The sequence below is a fragment of the Struthio camelus genome, chromosome 10 (assembly GCF_040807025.1).
Source record: "Struthio camelus isolate bStrCam1 chromosome 10, bStrCam1.hap1, whole genome shotgun sequence".
Taxonomy (NCBI): Eukaryota; Metazoa; Chordata; class Aves; order Struthioniformes; family Struthionidae; genus Struthio; species Struthio camelus.
Window position 1 is genome coordinate 11,070,957 of NC_090951.1, and position 17,493 is coordinate 11,088,449.

General features: G+C 37.1%; 1 protein-coding gene across 2 annotated transcripts; it reads right to left on the minus strand.

The window, feature by feature from the left end:
* Positions 1 to 313: 313 nt before the first annotated feature.
* On the minus strand, positions 314 to 15,481 carry NAE1 (NEDD8 activating enzyme E1 subunit 1). Of its 2 annotated transcripts, none has more exons than XM_068955376.1 (20): positions 15,286 to 15,481; positions 14,096 to 14,199; positions 13,940 to 14,000; positions 12,943 to 12,973; positions 12,267 to 12,338; positions 11,892 to 11,971; positions 10,858 to 10,967; positions 10,401 to 10,510; positions 9,790 to 9,852; positions 9,470 to 9,533; positions 8,093 to 8,184; positions 6,670 to 6,729; positions 6,450 to 6,583; positions 4,741 to 4,816; positions 4,358 to 4,397; positions 3,214 to 3,300; positions 2,323 to 2,415; positions 1,808 to 1,922; positions 1,677 to 1,726; positions 314 to 603 (listed from the first exon to the last, which is right to left on the minus strand). In XM_068955376.1, the coding sequence occupies exons 1-20, from the start codon at positions 15,339 to 15,341 to the stop codon at positions 494 to 496; spliced, it is 1,608 nt and encodes a 535-aa protein (XP_068811477.1). In that variant the 5' UTR covers positions 15,342 to 15,481; the 3' UTR covers positions 314 to 493. The 2 variants fall into 2 exon arrangements, with proteins under 2 accessions (XP_068811477.1, XP_068811478.1); XM_068955377.1 differs by having other exon boundaries at positions 314 to 1,498; positions 15,286 to 15,406.
* Positions 15,482 to 17,493: the final 2,012 nt, after the last annotated feature.

The following is a 17,493-nucleotide window of genomic DNA, read 5'->3' on the forward strand; positions in this document are numbered from 1 at the left end:
GCCCCGGCCGTTGGGCGCTCGCTCCCCCGCCCCCCCCAGGCCCTGCCACACGGCTGCTGCCGGCGGGGGCCCCGCCCGGCAGGGCAGGGACCGGCCAACGCGACTTCTCTCACCCTCTCCAAGGTTTCATAAGCCCTCTCTCCCCCAATCCGAGTAGCAGCTTATTTGAAACACGCAGTTTTGTAAAATTCATCTCTACAGCAAACCAGGGAGACCGTTTAAACAGGTAAACTGGTAAATGCAACCTACTGTTCCAAAGGGCTTTTTTTGTCTCCAAATGGAAATCAGAAATTTTTTACATTAAAAAAAAAAATCAGCATTTGGTATGATTTTATTTGTCCGCAGCATAAAATATGGTAAAATTGTTACAAATAAAGGAAACTTTGATTTTCAGATAATACAGAACAGTCCAGTCAGCGGCAAAATGCCACAGTAACAATATTTACAAGACACAGCAGCACAGCCTGGTGGCAACAAGTGTGATATAGCTATTCTACAGCTGGAAAGTCATTGAAGTCTGTGACATTCCACTGTAAATATAGGTGTTGTTAAAAATTACAAATTGCCCTGTAATGACTTTGATAACCTCCTGAGCAGCAGCTCCTATAAAAGGGGGGGGGGGGAGGGAAGGGGGAAGAGATAAAATGGAGTTAGCAGGTCGTACTTTAAAACCAATAGAAGTATTTCATCTAGAACTCAATACACTAAAAATTGGACATAGCTTGCTGCAACTGCAGGGTAAAATGCTTTTCAGTACTTGCTAATACAAAGCAGTCTCAAGAAGCTTGTGGCTTTAAAAGTTAGCTTCGCATACACTTTACTATACATACCTTCTATATACTGCAATTATCTTATCAAAACAGGTAAAAAAATTTGTAAGAGTGTGTGTGCATGCACAAACCGACACAAATAGTTACCTTTCTAAGTGACTGAAATTGAAAAGCTCAATTAAGAAAATTATATATAGTTTTCCCCCTTTAAACTGCAAAATAAAGAGGTCACTTCACTTTGATCCCTGTGTGCTGCTGCAAGATGAAGTATTTTGTAATTTCTTCAGAACACAAGTTATCTTTACACACATTTCAAATTTTGCTTAACCAGAGGAAAAAAAATTCTGACACCCATGTAACATTTAATACTTAATATCTTTAGCACCACACAAAGCCAAATAACGGAAGTAACTCAAACTCATACTTCAAGTATCTATTGAAACATTTTTAATACCACCTGCAGGTTGAATTAAGGGAAGCAATCAAGGCTATCCCTATATAACAGATACGTAACATAAAATTAATTACAAATACATCTTTATTTAAATTAACATATTTAATATTACTACTATTCTTTATTTTTAATCAAAACAGTTATTTTCCAATTTACATATTTTTTAAGCTACTGTAACTGTTCACTGAGGTTATTTCGTAAGTTTACATTGTGTCTTCCATTGACCTCAAACCCCAGTTATGCCCAGTTTTCTATACACTGTAGGAGGCCAGGTCTAGAGAAATGAAAAGGCAAAGATTTTGTTCTAATGCTATCTTAGACACCAGCCTATGATTACAGTCTTTCTTCTAACACTGCAAAGGAATTAAAACAGTGAGATCCCAATTCAAAAGTGACACTACTACAGTGCACTTGTTTTTAAATGAACCTTAGAAATACAGTGACATTCTTACCTCCCATGAACGCAGCAATAGCATGTGGCTCAGCAGCTCCATAGCGACAACTAGATAGCAGAGTAACAATTAGTATTTTCCTTGGTCTGTAAAACAGACCTGAAAAGTGACAATTATCATACAACACTTACAATTCATGAACATAGTCATCCTTCACGACTACAGACAACCCGTGTTCTTGTAGGAAACCAGTGAGGCAAGATCTCAGTTTCCCAATATCGTCTTCTACCTGATAGTTGTAGACACCTGGAAAGTAAGTTATGCGATGAAACAGTTGATAACTAACACCATATTCAAAATTAATGGGTTTAAAGTGGCAATGTACGTATTTTACATTTTTAAAGTTATTTCTGAGGTGATTAATATACTAAACTTGTAATACTAAACAACATATTTATTAAATATTTCCACTAACGGTAAGAAATTAGTGCATAGCTGAATTAACTCATAACACACCAGCACTATCAATCCAGATAAATTCATCAAGTTTCCAAAAAGAAAAACTTCTCACTTTAAGTTTTGCACTAAAAATCATATATTAATACAGAAATACAAATACTTAATTTATAGTTTATACCTAGTATTGTGATAGTGATTAGATTTTTTGTGTTTCTTATAATGACATATCTAACTGGTATTAACTTACCTGGGTATCTACCATGCTGCTTATAAAATCTATCTACAGCTCGTAGCATTAAGTACAGAACTATTTCATTGTCTGGGTTATCCATATTGGAAACTGAAAAATGGGGAGAAAAGTTGTTAGCTGGTACAGATGTAATGGAAAAAAAAAGATTAAGTTACTTCAAAACAATCAAATATTTCCACGTGCTTAAACTGTAAAAACTTTTGATCTATTTTCTGCAGGAAGCAGATATCTTAGCCAAAAAAGCCTGCAACTGAAACTGAGTCAACTGTCAAAATATACAACCTGGAATCCAGAGGGTGCATGACAAGATGATACTGTACGTATTTCATATAACCTCTGGTAAGTGAAAATATTTGCATATTTCAACTTTTCCAGCTGCTATAACTTTAAATGAGATATTTCCTTAGTATTTTAGGCCTTGCAATGCATGCTTTACATATTTAACCGTAATGACTACAATTACGCAACAGATTTTAAAGTTCCTTAAGACACAGCTCAGCATTTTCCAGATCCCTGGGTTCTGAAAGAGTCCAAGACAACTGTTCTCAAATCTTTGCCCAAGTAAAAACATCTTTCCAGCTCTAACAGAAATAACTGAGATATAGTAAAGTTTAAAGAAAACCAGAATGTTTAACCTACATGGTATTAAAATAAAACATGTATGGGGAAAACTAGAACATACATTAATCCATAAGGTCATTTTTGAGATTTCAAAGTAAAACCAAATCCAACATTCTAGACTTATTAAAACTATGCATCTAGAATACTGCTGATGCCAAATTATAAAACTGCATATGGAAGTAGAATAAGATATAGAATGATTTTGTGATCAAAAAGAATTGAAGTTGAAAATGCAATTAAAGTATGTGCAAAAAAAGGAATACTTACTAATTTCATCCTTGTTAAAAGTGTTTAAACCATATTCTTCAGACAGAGATCTACATCGCACTACTCGAAGAAAGGCTGAATTGCTGCCTGAGCAGAAGGTGCAGAAAGGAGAACATTACCTACTTAAATGCATCATTAGTTACTAACTCGATGTGTCTGTCTCTCTGATCTGCTAAACATGAAAAGACTAAAACTTATCATGGATAGTTTTGTTTAACCCTTTCCCATTTCTTCAGGCAGGTGAAAGTAATAAACTCTCTTAGACTACATTTAGATCTATGATCACAGGTATTTTAGCAAAATATTTACTTCTAGAATCTAAACGTATCTGTTGTGTGAACGTAAAAACTCACAATGTGTGACTTTCCTTTATAGGATCACAGCCATCAGCTTGATGTTTTCCTCTTCCATGCTACAAATGAACATGGGTTCTTTTTATCTTCCCCCATATCTAACACTGTCTTACATGTTCTCAGTTAACATTCTAACAGTGCAGCTACAAGCAAGAAGAGGTTATCCACCACTATCAATTGTATGAACCAAACCAATGAGCAGCTACTAACCAGGCACTCAAAAAATGAGGAGCTCCATAAGACTGTCAAAAACTGCAGCAAAAGACATTTCAATGCAGGGGCAACATGCTCTTGCCTACCTGCTTAGAGGCAAATTTTCCACTTCTGAGGAGACTCAGACTCAGCTGTATGAACACATGTATGTATCCATAACAGACATAACCTAAGTTGTCATAAACAGTACTGCATCTTTATTTTACTTTTTCAGACTGCAGGAAGTTGACTGAATCTGCACTCCGAAGTCAGTATCACAGAACAAGCAAAAGTGATTAGATACTAATAATAAAGTAGAGGATACCTTCTGTTTGGACCCAAAGAATTGTATTTTTTTAAGCTTTATTGTTGTAGTTAAGGCATATGGAATGCATCTGCCTCCAAAAGCCTTCATGGACTGAGAAATGTTGAACAACTAACTTCCACTGAGGATGAGAGATGCAAGATACTGGGAGATTCTGAGCACTTTTAAAAAAAAAATTCATATATTGAGCTAGTAATAAGTACGTTATCATTCAAAACTTCCTGAATGTTTCATCATTCGTATAAACACAGCAACAGAATCCAAGCATACTCACAGAGCAACTTTAATTCTCTTTCTGAAATGAGCTCAGGTGCCTAAAAGAAAGAAGAATATACTGGTTTCAACACAAACAATTATCAGAGAATTTGTTGCCAGAGATATTCACATACTCACTCTGAAATAACTATGTCTTCTTCTAACAAAAAGAATTAGAAATTTTAACTAATAAATCCCTGTACACCTTTCACTTTCATTTTGTATTACCACATCAAAAGTGACAGATAAAAAAGACCACAGATATTGTGAAGTTACATTAGAACTGTCCAAGAGAATGAAATAATTAAGTTTGCTCTTCTTATATCTGGCTCCTTTGACTTGTTTCTGCATATGTATCACAAAAAAATTATTTCAGTTGTCAGACTGTACATTCAACCATACCTTGCCTAGGGACTGTAACAATTTAGCAGCATGGTTACCCACAGCAGCAATATCTTTCTTTGCTTTTTCACGGTATCTGTTAATAAAAACAGCCTTATTGATTACCGCATAAAATTATCAATTTAAATTTAATATGGAGAAAGTTTTTTTGTCTTATATTGTAAGGATAAGATACGATCAATATGAATGGAAATGAGCAACCTCAAGAGCCATGAATGCACTTATTACCGCCTTAAAACTGTCCTGCAGAGGCTCTGAACTGTTTACTAAACATGCAGCTTAAAAACCACATGCGTAACAGTGTTCTTAGCAACCATTAATAGTAAAAGGAATATTACTACAAACAAGGAAGAATATTAGGAAAATGTTTCAGAACAAGTAGCTATTAGTACTTCCTTGGGCTTTTTTTGCTAATTACTTTTTTGTATTTTAATATAGGTTTAACCATAGTACATAAATTGAATTTCATGAAATACTGTGTTGCTCAAATGTTTGCATTAATTTTTTGAAGAACTGTGGTAAAGAGCTCATTTTGAGCATCTGAAAGCGTTTATCAGGGAATTAAGACCTTATATTATAATGCTTATTTGGAATATGAACTAAAGTAGATAATGATTTTCAAGTTCAGGATTGATACTTATAAAATACAAATTTACAAGTTAGGTTTTATCTATGGAAACTCAAGTGATTATGATTTTGTTTGGCAAAATAACAACATAGGTTCTTGGATTTACTCTCTTTATACAGAGTAACTTCCATGGAGAAGTAACAATAAATTTTTAGATGTTTAAAATTTGATATTTTTATATCCATCTTTTTAATGCTATTTGTGGCAGTCAGTTTAAGGAACATATCTTTAAAATTACAGTTTAAATTTTGATTAGTAAACACTATTAAAGACATACAGTCCTCTTTCTAGCACAGGTTGTATTTCAGAACTTATTGTTTAAAACAAATTCTGATTGCTTCTCCATACTTTCATACTGGCACGAGAGCAAGTCGGAGCCTAGAAAACCCTCAGTAGAACTGCATAGACAAAGAACAAGAAAGAGGCAATCAACTGCAAAGAGATGTCAAGACCAGAAAAAAGGTCTTTTGGCCAGAAGACCTGCACCAAGTCCAAGACACACAGCAGTGGTAAGGTCATACGGAGGATACATGTATGCAAGATGGCTTTCCTAAATCTTAAACCTTACTGATGCTGTTTAGTGTTTGCAGTTAAGATATTCATTCACCAAGTCTTCATCCTTATTATCTGCCAAGAAATCCCTTCAAGGGAGATTAGTTAAAATTAAGTACTTATAAATAAATCAGGAAACTACCATTTCTACAGCCACGTTGACACACATACGGGGGAAAGACAACAGCTGTGTTTCAGCAACATTTGCTTTAGGAACAGGTTCTGCATTGCAGTAGCTTGACTAGGAGGAGCTCTACCACCTCATAAGTTCTTCAGTAGATTTATAGTTAAGAAAAAGTGATCACTTACTACCCAACCTTAGAAAACAGAGAGGTATGGAAGATTTAGATCCTGATTTCAAACAGCAGATAGCAGAGAGCAGATGGGCCAACGCTGCAGCGTTATCCTCACACAAACACGCACTTTCTCTCTCTCTCTCTCTCTCTAGGATTTTATCTGCTCTGTGAGGTCTAAAGTCACCACTTCTCATTATCATTAATAAGCATTAAAGAAAAACTTGAATACTTACACATTTTGCAATTTGATAAATTTACTAGAATCTGCTATCATATCAGGAATAGTGCCCCGAACAGGTAAGCTTCCTTGCCCCTCATTTGCCACAAATTCCTTTACAGCTCGAGCCAAAATCCAAAAGGAGGATGACTGCAAACATATAACAGACAGTCATCTATACAAATGTTATTTATAACACTAGTCCTACATTTAACAGTCTTACCTTTACTTATTACCTGGTTTGTGAGATTGACGCAACACTCATCGTTAAAAATCTCTTCAATACACCTTGGAATCTATGAAAAAAGTTACATCGGATTTGTATTTACTTGACTTTCTCTTCCTCGAAATAATTCGACACTTACTACGTAGATGATCCAATCCTAAGTGACCTCAGAGCTTCAAATGAAAGTAATCTTTTTTGAGTTTTGTGTACCGGACAAATTTCAAATAGTATTGCTTGAAAATAAGATACACACTTCTGATCAAGAAGAATGTTATGAACAAAACCTCACCTTATTTACCTCTTTGAAATGGAAGAGAGCTTAAAAAGCAGTAGCCACATCAATACAAGGTATTACCAAACCCAGCTGCCCATCCTACCTGCTAGAGGTAAGGCAGCAAAAAAAGCAGGTGAATCAAAGAGAAACACAGCCAGCAAAAGTGAAAGCGCTCTGTCTTCTTAACCACTGCAGTTTACAGTCTGGCATATACACTGAAAGACAACGTTAATATCCTGGGACACAGACTGTAGTGGCTCAGATGTCAATACAAAGTTTTACCTGCTGCTTTCCTGAGAGACTTAACCTCTGACTGCCTAAGCAAGTATCAGCACAGTTCAAATAGAAATGGAATGCAATCTAGAAATGGCATAACAGAACATGCTTTCACCCCAGACAGCTTTTGCAACTTAGTGTTAACTAGAGTAGCATCACAGATGAGAGCACTAAAGCCACTTTAAAGCGTTAAGCCAACTGATGCAATTACAGCTATAGTTTATGTTTCTTAAATAAAATCCTAGGTCAATCCTAACTACGAGGTAGTACCTCAGGACTTAAAAAAAAACAAAAAAACCCTTCCCTTTCAGTGTTTTCAAGCTTCACCAGTTTATGGAAACAATTTTGTTACATGCTTATTTAAGATGAATAATCAATCTGATGCCCCACAAGTCCCCTACTGCCCTTCATTTGGGAACAGAATGAATACTGTAGGCTCAATACAGCACAGTTGCTTACTGTGTTTCCCTCTTAATAATGTACTGAAACCAGACATTAGCTATACTGATTGCTAGTTCAGTATAACTATATTAAATCACTTATTGGATTTTCTTTTGTAAAGAAAAGCAGATCAATGAAACCGTAAATTTCTAAGATAGGGATACATTACTAATAAACTCTGGATGCTGACTTGTCCTATACTTGAATTCAGTACATCAACAGCAAATAAAGATTTGCCCTAGGCTACACTGCAGGCTAATCGAGGCCTATTTTACATGGCATGATTTAAATTTTAAAGTTGTACTACTCCTGTTGTACCTAAATATACATGTTGCAGGTGCAATTTCTGTCCTACAAGCAGATAATAGGCTCTGAAAAAAATGGAGCACTTAATATTTCCAGTTCTTTGAACACTTCAAGCTTATTTTATGCTTATTTTTACCTTTGTAGTACTTAATGCTGAGTTCACATTTTTTATAGCTTCTTCAAAGTTTTCTTCATCTTCTGGGGTCCCATTTTCATTCTTTAGGATACCTTATTGAAAAAAGAAATCAATATAGAATCCCATGAATTTGAGCTTATCATTTAGGTTTTATCAATGAAGCAGATTGGCTTTGGATGCATTTGTGGCATAATGACATATCATTAAAACATCCAATTATCAGTAAGACATACTGATAAAACTAAATACATAATTCCATCAGGGAGTCTGCATGTGATTATTTCCTGTAATATTAAACAAAAGTCACTTATTAGAAAAGTATCAACTGACTTGTATGAGAAATGAAGAATCCAGTTTTATAATCACTAAATGAATGCAGATGTCAGTAAAAAAGCAATTCAACTCTTCTTCCTATTCCTAGTCATACATATTTCCCCCCCCACTTCTGTTACATTAGCACAAATGCTCATGAACCCACATGGCAAGCCAGATCAAGAAAGTGATCCAACAACAACCAACTTCCCAGTAGGTAATTATGTCTTTTCAACCAGATCAGTCCCCTAATCCAACCTGGGGATGAAGATTATTTAAAAAAAAAAAAAAAAAAAAACCACACTCTTCGCAGCACTCTCTCCCCCACACACTCTTCGCAGCAATTTGCACACAGGTTGGCTTTAAATAATAAGGGAGTTTCAAAAATTCAGTTCGTGTTTTTAGTCATTTAAGATAATGTAAATACATTACCTAAACCATTTTTTAAAAATAGCTCAAAAATCTTAGCACCTGCAAAAGGCACTGTACTGACAGATTTGAATAAATGGAGTTTTCTGTTCACAGACTAATGACAGCATATTCAGTAGCCTCATAATCCCTTGCTCAGCCTGTATTCTCCCAGTTTCTTTCCATACAGAATCAGCATATAGAGGGAAGACGACGGAGGGAGGGAGGGCCGAAACACTGCACATCCATCACTGATCATTCGTAACTTAAATGGTTATCAACAATTTGGTGGTCCAACTAGCCAGCTAATACTTCCACTTAACAACAGTTCCAGTGTTAAAAGCCCTTGATTTCCACTTTATCCCATTCTTAGTATTAACCATTAAATTTTTCTGTGGGATTCTCTCAGTGCCTCTCGCTCCCAACCAAATTGTACTCTTTAAACAAGAAAGAAACACAGCCAAACTGAATTTATCAGCAATTCAGGATCAAAACAACCTTCTGTATATAGCGATAACTTAACAGAAGAATTGTACTTTATACACCACCAGATTTTCATAAGGTAACCCTGAGAGAACTTCCACATACTTTTAAAGTCAAGCTACTGCCTTAATATATCCACCACTCTGACAATATGATTCCTAAAACATATATTACCTTGTCTAATCAGTTGTCTGAAGGCTTCTTTTTCTTTACAACTCTTAGGCAACTGATCACTTTTCTAAATTTAAAAACAAAAAGATTTTACTTGTCTTGAAAATATCTAATACTAATCTCATGGTGTTCCGACTACTAATTTCTAAGAGTCTGTCAAAGTTCAGTTACGTTCATTTCAATCAGCAATATCTTTTATGATTTCACTTTGTTTTCTTGGTTACAAGTTGCCAAAATAATAATCTAGTTTTGAAAAGACAAGTTTAACATAATGGTAATAATAATAAAAGTACATTGATGACTTATCCTGTTTTGCAATATACCTCATTGAACCATTTTGTTAGATACTTGGCTACAATCACAATCCATGGAGTGTGGCTATGGTCCTGTAATTGAACAACAGAGAAATCTTTGTAAAATTTATGAGAGAAGAGACAGAAGACAAATTAACAATCTATTTTAAAGGTAAATTAGTATTAGAATAATATCCCTTCCACTACCTGACCAGATAGGACATGCTCCAGACTTGGATTCAGAAATACAGTTCTTCAACTACTATGAAACAAATTACAATTACTTTACTTGAAAGCATGGCTGAAGCAAGTTCTCAAAAATTTTTCTGATGTGGAACTATATTATGCATAAACACCCATACTACAAAGCTCAGTAGCAGTAAGTAATTATAAAAAAATACACTCTAAAAAAATTGTCTATGAATATTACTCACTTTGTAAAATCCCTCTAGCTCAAGATTGAAATACAAACTGTAACATTTACGGTATAGGCTTAAAGTACTACCTCATGACTGACTACACAGTTGCCTCTGCCCAGATAAGGCCTTCACCAAAAGAAAGTCATTCGCCAAGATACATTCTCATAGAGCCCCTGTTCTATGCCTGCATCTGTCTTCAGAGCACATGAACCACATACCAACCTTTTTGTCCATATGATCCAAGTCATAAGACTGAATATGTTCCCTCAATTCTGGAAATGGTTTGTCCAGTCTCAGATCTTCTAACGCATTGTCAGGGTGAGATTCAATAACTATGAAAAAGTTAAACAACTTATTCCATGTTTTCATCTCCAGCCCTCAAAAGAGGGGTACACATCAAATGCAATATATTGCTTGCTCATGTAACTGCTTAATTCTCAAAACAAGTGTTTTGTGTAGGATAACAGTCTAATGTCAGAGGAGAACCTCCAATTTTACTATTTGTTGTAGTCCATAATTTATATGTACTTTCCAAAGAATGCTCACAGTGAAGAGCTGCAAACTACACAGGAGTTAACAAATACTAAATACCTCACAAGATAACAGTGAAAAAAATCACAAATTGACACTGCATACAGAAGCAATAAAAAAAGGTCTTAATTTCAAAAAGCTCTCCTACCTGGATGTTCTTTAATAATGACTCTCATATACCCAACCAGTCCGTAAGTCCTACAGACCAGCAGAGGAATGTTAGAGTTCCAGAGAAGTTCAGCTAAACGCAGCAAGGTACTGTAAACAAAAACATTTTTTTTTTTTTTAAAACATGTACAAGAGGACAACAGTACTTAACCAGAAAAGTTATTTGTGTAAGGTAAGTTTTCTATGACAACAATTCTAATACCATTATTATGATTTTAAGCACAAAATAAAGGATAGTAATTTTATGACATTATAATATTCTGGAATTACGTTTGTCTATTAGCTTACTCATATTTAACTCCATTGTTTGAAATACTTTGAGCATCAATTAAACAGAACGCTTACAAGGGTTGTAAAAGAGGAAGGATAAAGAAAAAAAAAAAGAATTAGACCTGTGAGCTGCACAGACAAATATAACTCCTAGTAGAGGCAATTCTAATCAAATTAATGGAATCATGCTCTGCTCCCTTAAATTTCTCACTGCTCTGAGCATACTCATTTTTAAGTTCTACTGTTTACTGGAAGGCAGCATGAGAGAGGACTCTGAGAAAGCACAGGTTAAAAAAATTTGAATAACTTCTGGTCTTAAGGTTTAAACGTGCATTGTAATTACATACACAGACAAAATGGAAAGAGCTATATGAATGATAAAATACATTCACAAAAAATCTAAAGGCAACTCAGATCAGGTTCTGTTTTACATAAGAAGAATATTTGTTATAACACTTTTGGACCAGAAATAACTTCCATTACAGAAAAATATTGGACTCACACAAGTATAGCAGAAAATAGCACCTAGGAGTCACTTATGGATCTGAAAGATTTTTTAAACTATATATTAACATATGAAAAGGTCAACAGAAAAATGTCATCATTTGCTATAACCCTCCCTCACAAGGGAAGGGTTTTGCTTTGCGTAATTTACCCAGAATGCGCCTGCAATTGAAAGCTGTTTTTACAACTGAATGAAAAAAAAAAAAAAAAAAAAAAGAAATACTTCAAATGATTCTTTACCTTTCCGGTAGCTGGGTTACAACCACTAAGTTAAAGCGACTGAAAAAGGAGGGATCATTGTCTAGAAGTTTTTCTGGACTCTAAATAATAGTGAAAAACACATTTGAGGAAACATATAGTGAAAATTTCTCAAAACACAGCAAGTTTGAGCAACATGAAAGTGAACGCAAAGTCTTAAATGAAAGCTACAAAATTATGATGAACAGACAAAATAGTATTTAACACACAAATGGACTTGTTGCAAGTAACATCCTTCTCAAAGGCTGCATCTAAGGTACTTAAAACTGCCACATTAAAATGAACATATAACTATTATTCCATACTTCCACCACATTGTATAACAAAAAAATCTACAAATAACATAAGAAAACAAACCTCTTCCACAAAATTTCCAGAAACATCATTATTCAATTCTTGCAAGAGCTCAGTGGCACTCTGGGCACGATTCTGTTTTAAAAATAATTAAAATAGTTTCTTTAATCTCTCAAAATACAATTTTTATATTGTACCTGCATTATACATACTACGCAACAAATAAGTAAATTTTATCACATATTACAATTTATTATTACAAGTCTTATTTATCTGAAGGAAAAAAAATCACTTCATAGCAGGCACCTGTTCGAGACATATTTTTAAAAATACTATTTTAAAAACAAAAATTATGTTTATTAATTTCCAGTTTTGGTGAAGAATTTTGGGGAGTTACCTGTGCCTTTTGTAGTCTCATATTTTTTGATTTTTTTTTTCCCCATGCACCTCTGCGCTCTGAGAGGGACTGCCTTCAGCCACAATTCTGTTCCACTCTTTCCTTCCAAGGATACTCTTAACCTGGTCCTGATAACTTTTTTATTCAATGGTGCCAGAATTGAGCTTTTGTTCTCACTTAAGAGCAACTAAAAAGCAGGCATGGAGAATTTTATCAAAAAATAAAGGGATTTTAACCTATATGTACATACTTGTAGCATTACTCACATAACAATACCTCTGAGCATTTACTCAAACTTTCATTCTTGCAATATATCTAAAGTGACATTTGTTATCTCCTTACCTGACCAATATGGCTTTTTTGGAGGAAGAAACTGAAAAAGGAGACAAGAAAAAAAATACTTCATGTGAATTTGTATTTTGAAGAAAAGTAATATTAAAGTTACCTTACCTAATGCATAATATGTTATTGTGCCTCACACACAACAAAATAAGGTTCCACTTAAATCTGCTTTTCCCCTGCCCACCTTTGTTATGTTTTCCTCATGATCAGTTTCTTAAGGAAGCTTTTCAATGCCTGAGCCACCTCACTGAAAAATAAGACATACCAATCTTCTCTAGAAGTAAGGGTCATACTACAGATTTTTTTTCACTAAGCTAATTAAAGATCCATTAATACTTCTTTCTTCATGTAAGGGAATATCCTTACCCCACACATAACCCCTGTAAGTAGGGAGATATTTGCAGGTGTGTACCTGAACTGTAAGAGAAAATGATCTAGAATAAGTAGACAAATTATTTTATTATAATATTTTGTAATATTTCTTTCCCTAGCTGCACACAAGCTAATTTCTAGCTAATTTTGTATCTTTTGAAGCTGTGCAAGATAATAAAGAGACATCAGTCACAGTTTCACAACAATTAACTAATTAAACAGAAGTTATTTTTGTCACCAAAACTATTAGGCCATAAAGGTAAAATGTTTCACCATACTGAAAGTCAAGCAAATCTTAGGCCTCAAGATGACACCAAACAAGCAACAAAGATTTTATGTTTATTAATATTTTTAAGTAGATTAGTGTCTTTCTGTACTAGATATGTGAAGCAAATAAACCTTTACTGTACAAAAGAACAACTAAAAAGAGCATGTCAAATTAAGCAGCTAATGTCAAATTGGTGATTATGTGTATTGTATATGTCGTAATAAAATACAAAAGGTTTTGAAAAAATACAGAGACTTAAAATTATGGAGAATTGCAAATAATTAAGATGTATACAGATGGATACTTATGATACCCTGTTACTTCTTAATTTGTAGGGGAAACCCGTAACAAACCTACTTGTTGCCAACATCTTCTCCAGAGACCCGGTTCCCATCAACAATTGTAAATGAGCCAATACCTTAAAGGGGGGGAGGGGGGAAAGAATAATTAAACATTAGGAACTTATCAGACATATTACTAAGCAATTATAGAAGTGAGGGGTTTTTTTGTAACCTGGCAGCACTAAGTTCTTGAGTATTTCAGTTCCTGTGGCAGTTGCATTTATCACACAAACATGAGCGGATTCTAAAGCTTCTTGTCCATGGTCACCCCATAATCTATAAAGGAATGGAAACAGAAACATTCTGAAAAAATTTCATTTCAGAAGGTAAACCCAATACAAAAAAAAAAAATGAAAGGAGCTAAGCAATTGAAAACAGAGGCTAGCATACTACTTTTTGTTCACTGTGAAGCAGAGCTAGCCAGTGTGTGTTAGAATAGGCTTTCATTGGGAAGGTTTACTGTGATGGACCTAAAGCCTTCTAGAGCACAACCTCATTTTAGTGAGGTTTCATTTCCTCCAGTTTTATACTTTATGTCATATGAATATAGAAACTTTTTTGTATTTTAATATAGTTTACTTTTTAAAACTAGCACGGGTCACTGTTATAATTTGAGAAGACACCAGACATTGAAATGTCAACAGTACAAGCAGCTAGATAATAAATCTGGATGAGTTGTACTGCTACATAATGCACTTAGAGCACTATTAAAAGCAAAATGCAGGCTGAAATCCTGACTGTGCCATTTTCAATAGCAAAAACTCCACTGATTTCACTCTCTTCAGCTGTAGGAAAAGAGTTACTGAGGAGACACGGTAAAGCATTACAACTACTGTTAGTCTTGTCCATGCGTGCAAGCATATGAAAGCTAAGACCAGCCCAAGCCACCCTTCCAGCATCAGCTCCTCCCAGCGCGAGCCCCCTCACCCAGCTTCGCCTTTTTTCCTGCCCTCTCCCCCAAGCCCGCACCAACACCCACGAGGCCGCACGGTGGGCCAGGCGAGCACCTTTTCCAAATTAAAGTCCCTTGTCAGGGCCAGGGGAGTCCCGCCACACGGGGCCACCCCGCCGCCGGCAGCGCCGGGCGGGCAGCGGGCACAAGCGGCACGGGCCGCCAGGCTGCTGCTCCCCGGCTGCCGCCCGCCTGCGCGGCCTCACGCCGCCTCTGCCAGAGCTGCTCCCGCCTTCAGAGCTGGCAGCCCAGGTCCCGGCAAAGGCCTCCCGCTGCGCTGCGCTCCGCGGCGCGGGGCCAGGCCGGGCGCCGCCGCCGCCGCAGCCCGCTCCCGGCCCCGCTAGGCTGCGCTCAAGCCGAGGGCCGAGCGCCGCGGCCGCCTCGCGTCCCGCCCGCGGCCGCCGCGCTACCTCAGCTGCCGGTCGTATTTCTGCTCCTTCAGGCTGGCTTTGCCCTGCTGCGCCATAGCGGCAGCTCCCCGGCGGCAGGCGCTGCGCAGGCGCGCGCGGCCGTTGGCGGCGGCGCGGGGCGGGGCGGAGCCCGGCGCTGCGGAGCCGGAGCCGGAGCCGGAGCCGAGGCGGGGCAGCGGCGGGAGGCGCTTGGAGCGTCAGTGCGGCGGGGCGGGGCGGCGGCAGGGCCCCGGCGGCCGCCCCGGGCCCCGCCGGGCTCCCGCTGCCGCGGCTGGCTCGCGGGGTGCCCTTCCCGACCGCCGTCATCCTCGGGGCTGCGAGCTCTCCCGGCTTGGGTTTCGGGGACGTCGGGCTGCGCTGCTGGGCTTGAAGTATTCCCCTGACGTCCTTGTGTGCATCACTAGCAGTGCTTGAATTTTATGTAAATACGTGAAACATTTGTGCTGCCAGAGCGATTTTATTAACTCCGGCCAGGATATGAGAAGAGTTGCCATCATCCTTAATGACGTTTGACACATCCATTTGGGAAGCGGTAGAAAAAAACCACGGGTTGAGAGAGCAGTCCTCGTTTCCCCTGGGGACGGACCCCTGAGGGTGACGGAGGCAGAAGCAGAGGAGGCTCTTCCCTTGCGAACGTATTCCTAAAAATATGGTGTCATTTTTGGATTTTTCTATTCATAATGGAAATTTCTTTTCAAGTCTCAGTCTCTGATAAGAAGTTTTGAAGCACTTTGTGGCAGTGTGAGCCAGTGGCCTTGAGGTACCTACAGCCACAAAAATGAGTTCAGCTGCTCCTCGCAGAGAGCGTGCACTGTCTCAATCGTTACTAACTACTGTACCACTGAGACAGTAACATTGGAAATCTTTGTTGGGTCTAAGTTCTTCTGCTATGAAAATCCTGCCGTATAGGATCGGTACAGTTTGTAAAAGAGAAAACTTTTGCATCTTTAACAATTTCAACCTATTTTTTTGCTAGTAAATTTCAACAACCAAAGAGGTCCTAAAGCCTCTTCCTCATTCCGGCTGATTTGTTAGCACGTACAAGTTGTTATCTTTTTAATCTGCTTCCGTTTAGAAAATGAGTTTGCTGCATATCTTCTGGAATACAATATACAACAATTCTATTATAATTTAGTGCTTTATACTGCGTAGATGACCTTGCAAGATAATATAGTGCTTCCTCTTTTTTTTTCCCCCTATATACAGTATCTCCTCCAAACTTCATTTTTCTCAGGCTGTGTGTTTGCTATCTCACAGTAAATCCTTCCTTCTGTTGAAATTTCACCAACTGTTAAAATATTTAGTAGGAATATTCTGTTTACCAATGTCAAAAGTCAGGTCGTTCCATTCTTGCTATCTGTTACAATTACATGGTTTCCACTGGTCAAACCATAAATTATAAGTACTTTTTCAGACTTAGTTCCAAAACAGAGTCCCTATTTCTAGCATAAAGCAATCAAACATGTATTGCTTTAGAAGTCAAAGACAGGTTATATAACAAATAGCACATGAAGGCTGGGAAGCTCCTAGGGTGCCAGGCACCCAACTCCTCGTTCCTTTCCTGCTCCACTTTGCCCAGAATGTTTCTAACAAATTCCTGCTCTTCTCTTGGCCTTCTCTGTTCTTTTTCATATTTTACTCAGGTTTACTCAGGTTGCAGAATTGTCTGTTAGTTTTATGCATGTCCTTTTCTTCTCAATCCTTTGTTTTCTTAGGAAACCTTCCTTTTGTCTTATCCCTTATGCCAGGAAGAGATGCCCAGTAAATAAATGTCAGGGCCTTTCCCCTTGAAATCTCATGAAACTCAAAATACAGCTGTGGGAGTAGGGTTAGTGCTCCAGCTCCAGAAGTTACATTAGACACATGAGAATCTCGGTTTTTATTCCTACAGTCACAATCGCTTTTTTTTTGTTTGCAAAGAAAAACTTCAGAATACAAAATTTATGTTGCCAAACAACAAGTGAAGGTTGTCACAATTTTTTAAATAAAACATCCAAAACTATTAATTTTTTTTCTGGGATGATTCTGAGTTTTACTATCTGGTGTTGGCAGCACTTCCTCCTGCTCATATTTATATTGTATTTTTGTACAGTTTTTGGATTGATTAGAAATTCTTTTAAGTCTCACATAAAAAACAGCTATCCCACTAGTATAGCTCCCATTTAGAAACTGCCAGCATTAATAATTGCAATGTAAGAAGAGAGATGA

Bases quoted from the DNA above. Each gene is read 5' to 3' on its own strand.
- NAE1 (XM_068955376.1), bottom strand. From the start codon at position 15,341: ATGGCGCAGCAGGGCAAAGCCAGCCTGAAGGAGCAGAAATACGACCGG. The intron at 2,416-3,213 runs GTAAGTATTCCT...CCCATTTTTCAG, and splicing joins TTTTAACAAGGATGAAATTA to TTTCCAATATGGATAACCCA. The intron at 1,727-1,807 runs GTAAGTGTTGTA...TCTGCTATCTAG, and splicing joins GATGACTATGTTCATGAATT to TTGTCGCTATGGAGCTGCTG.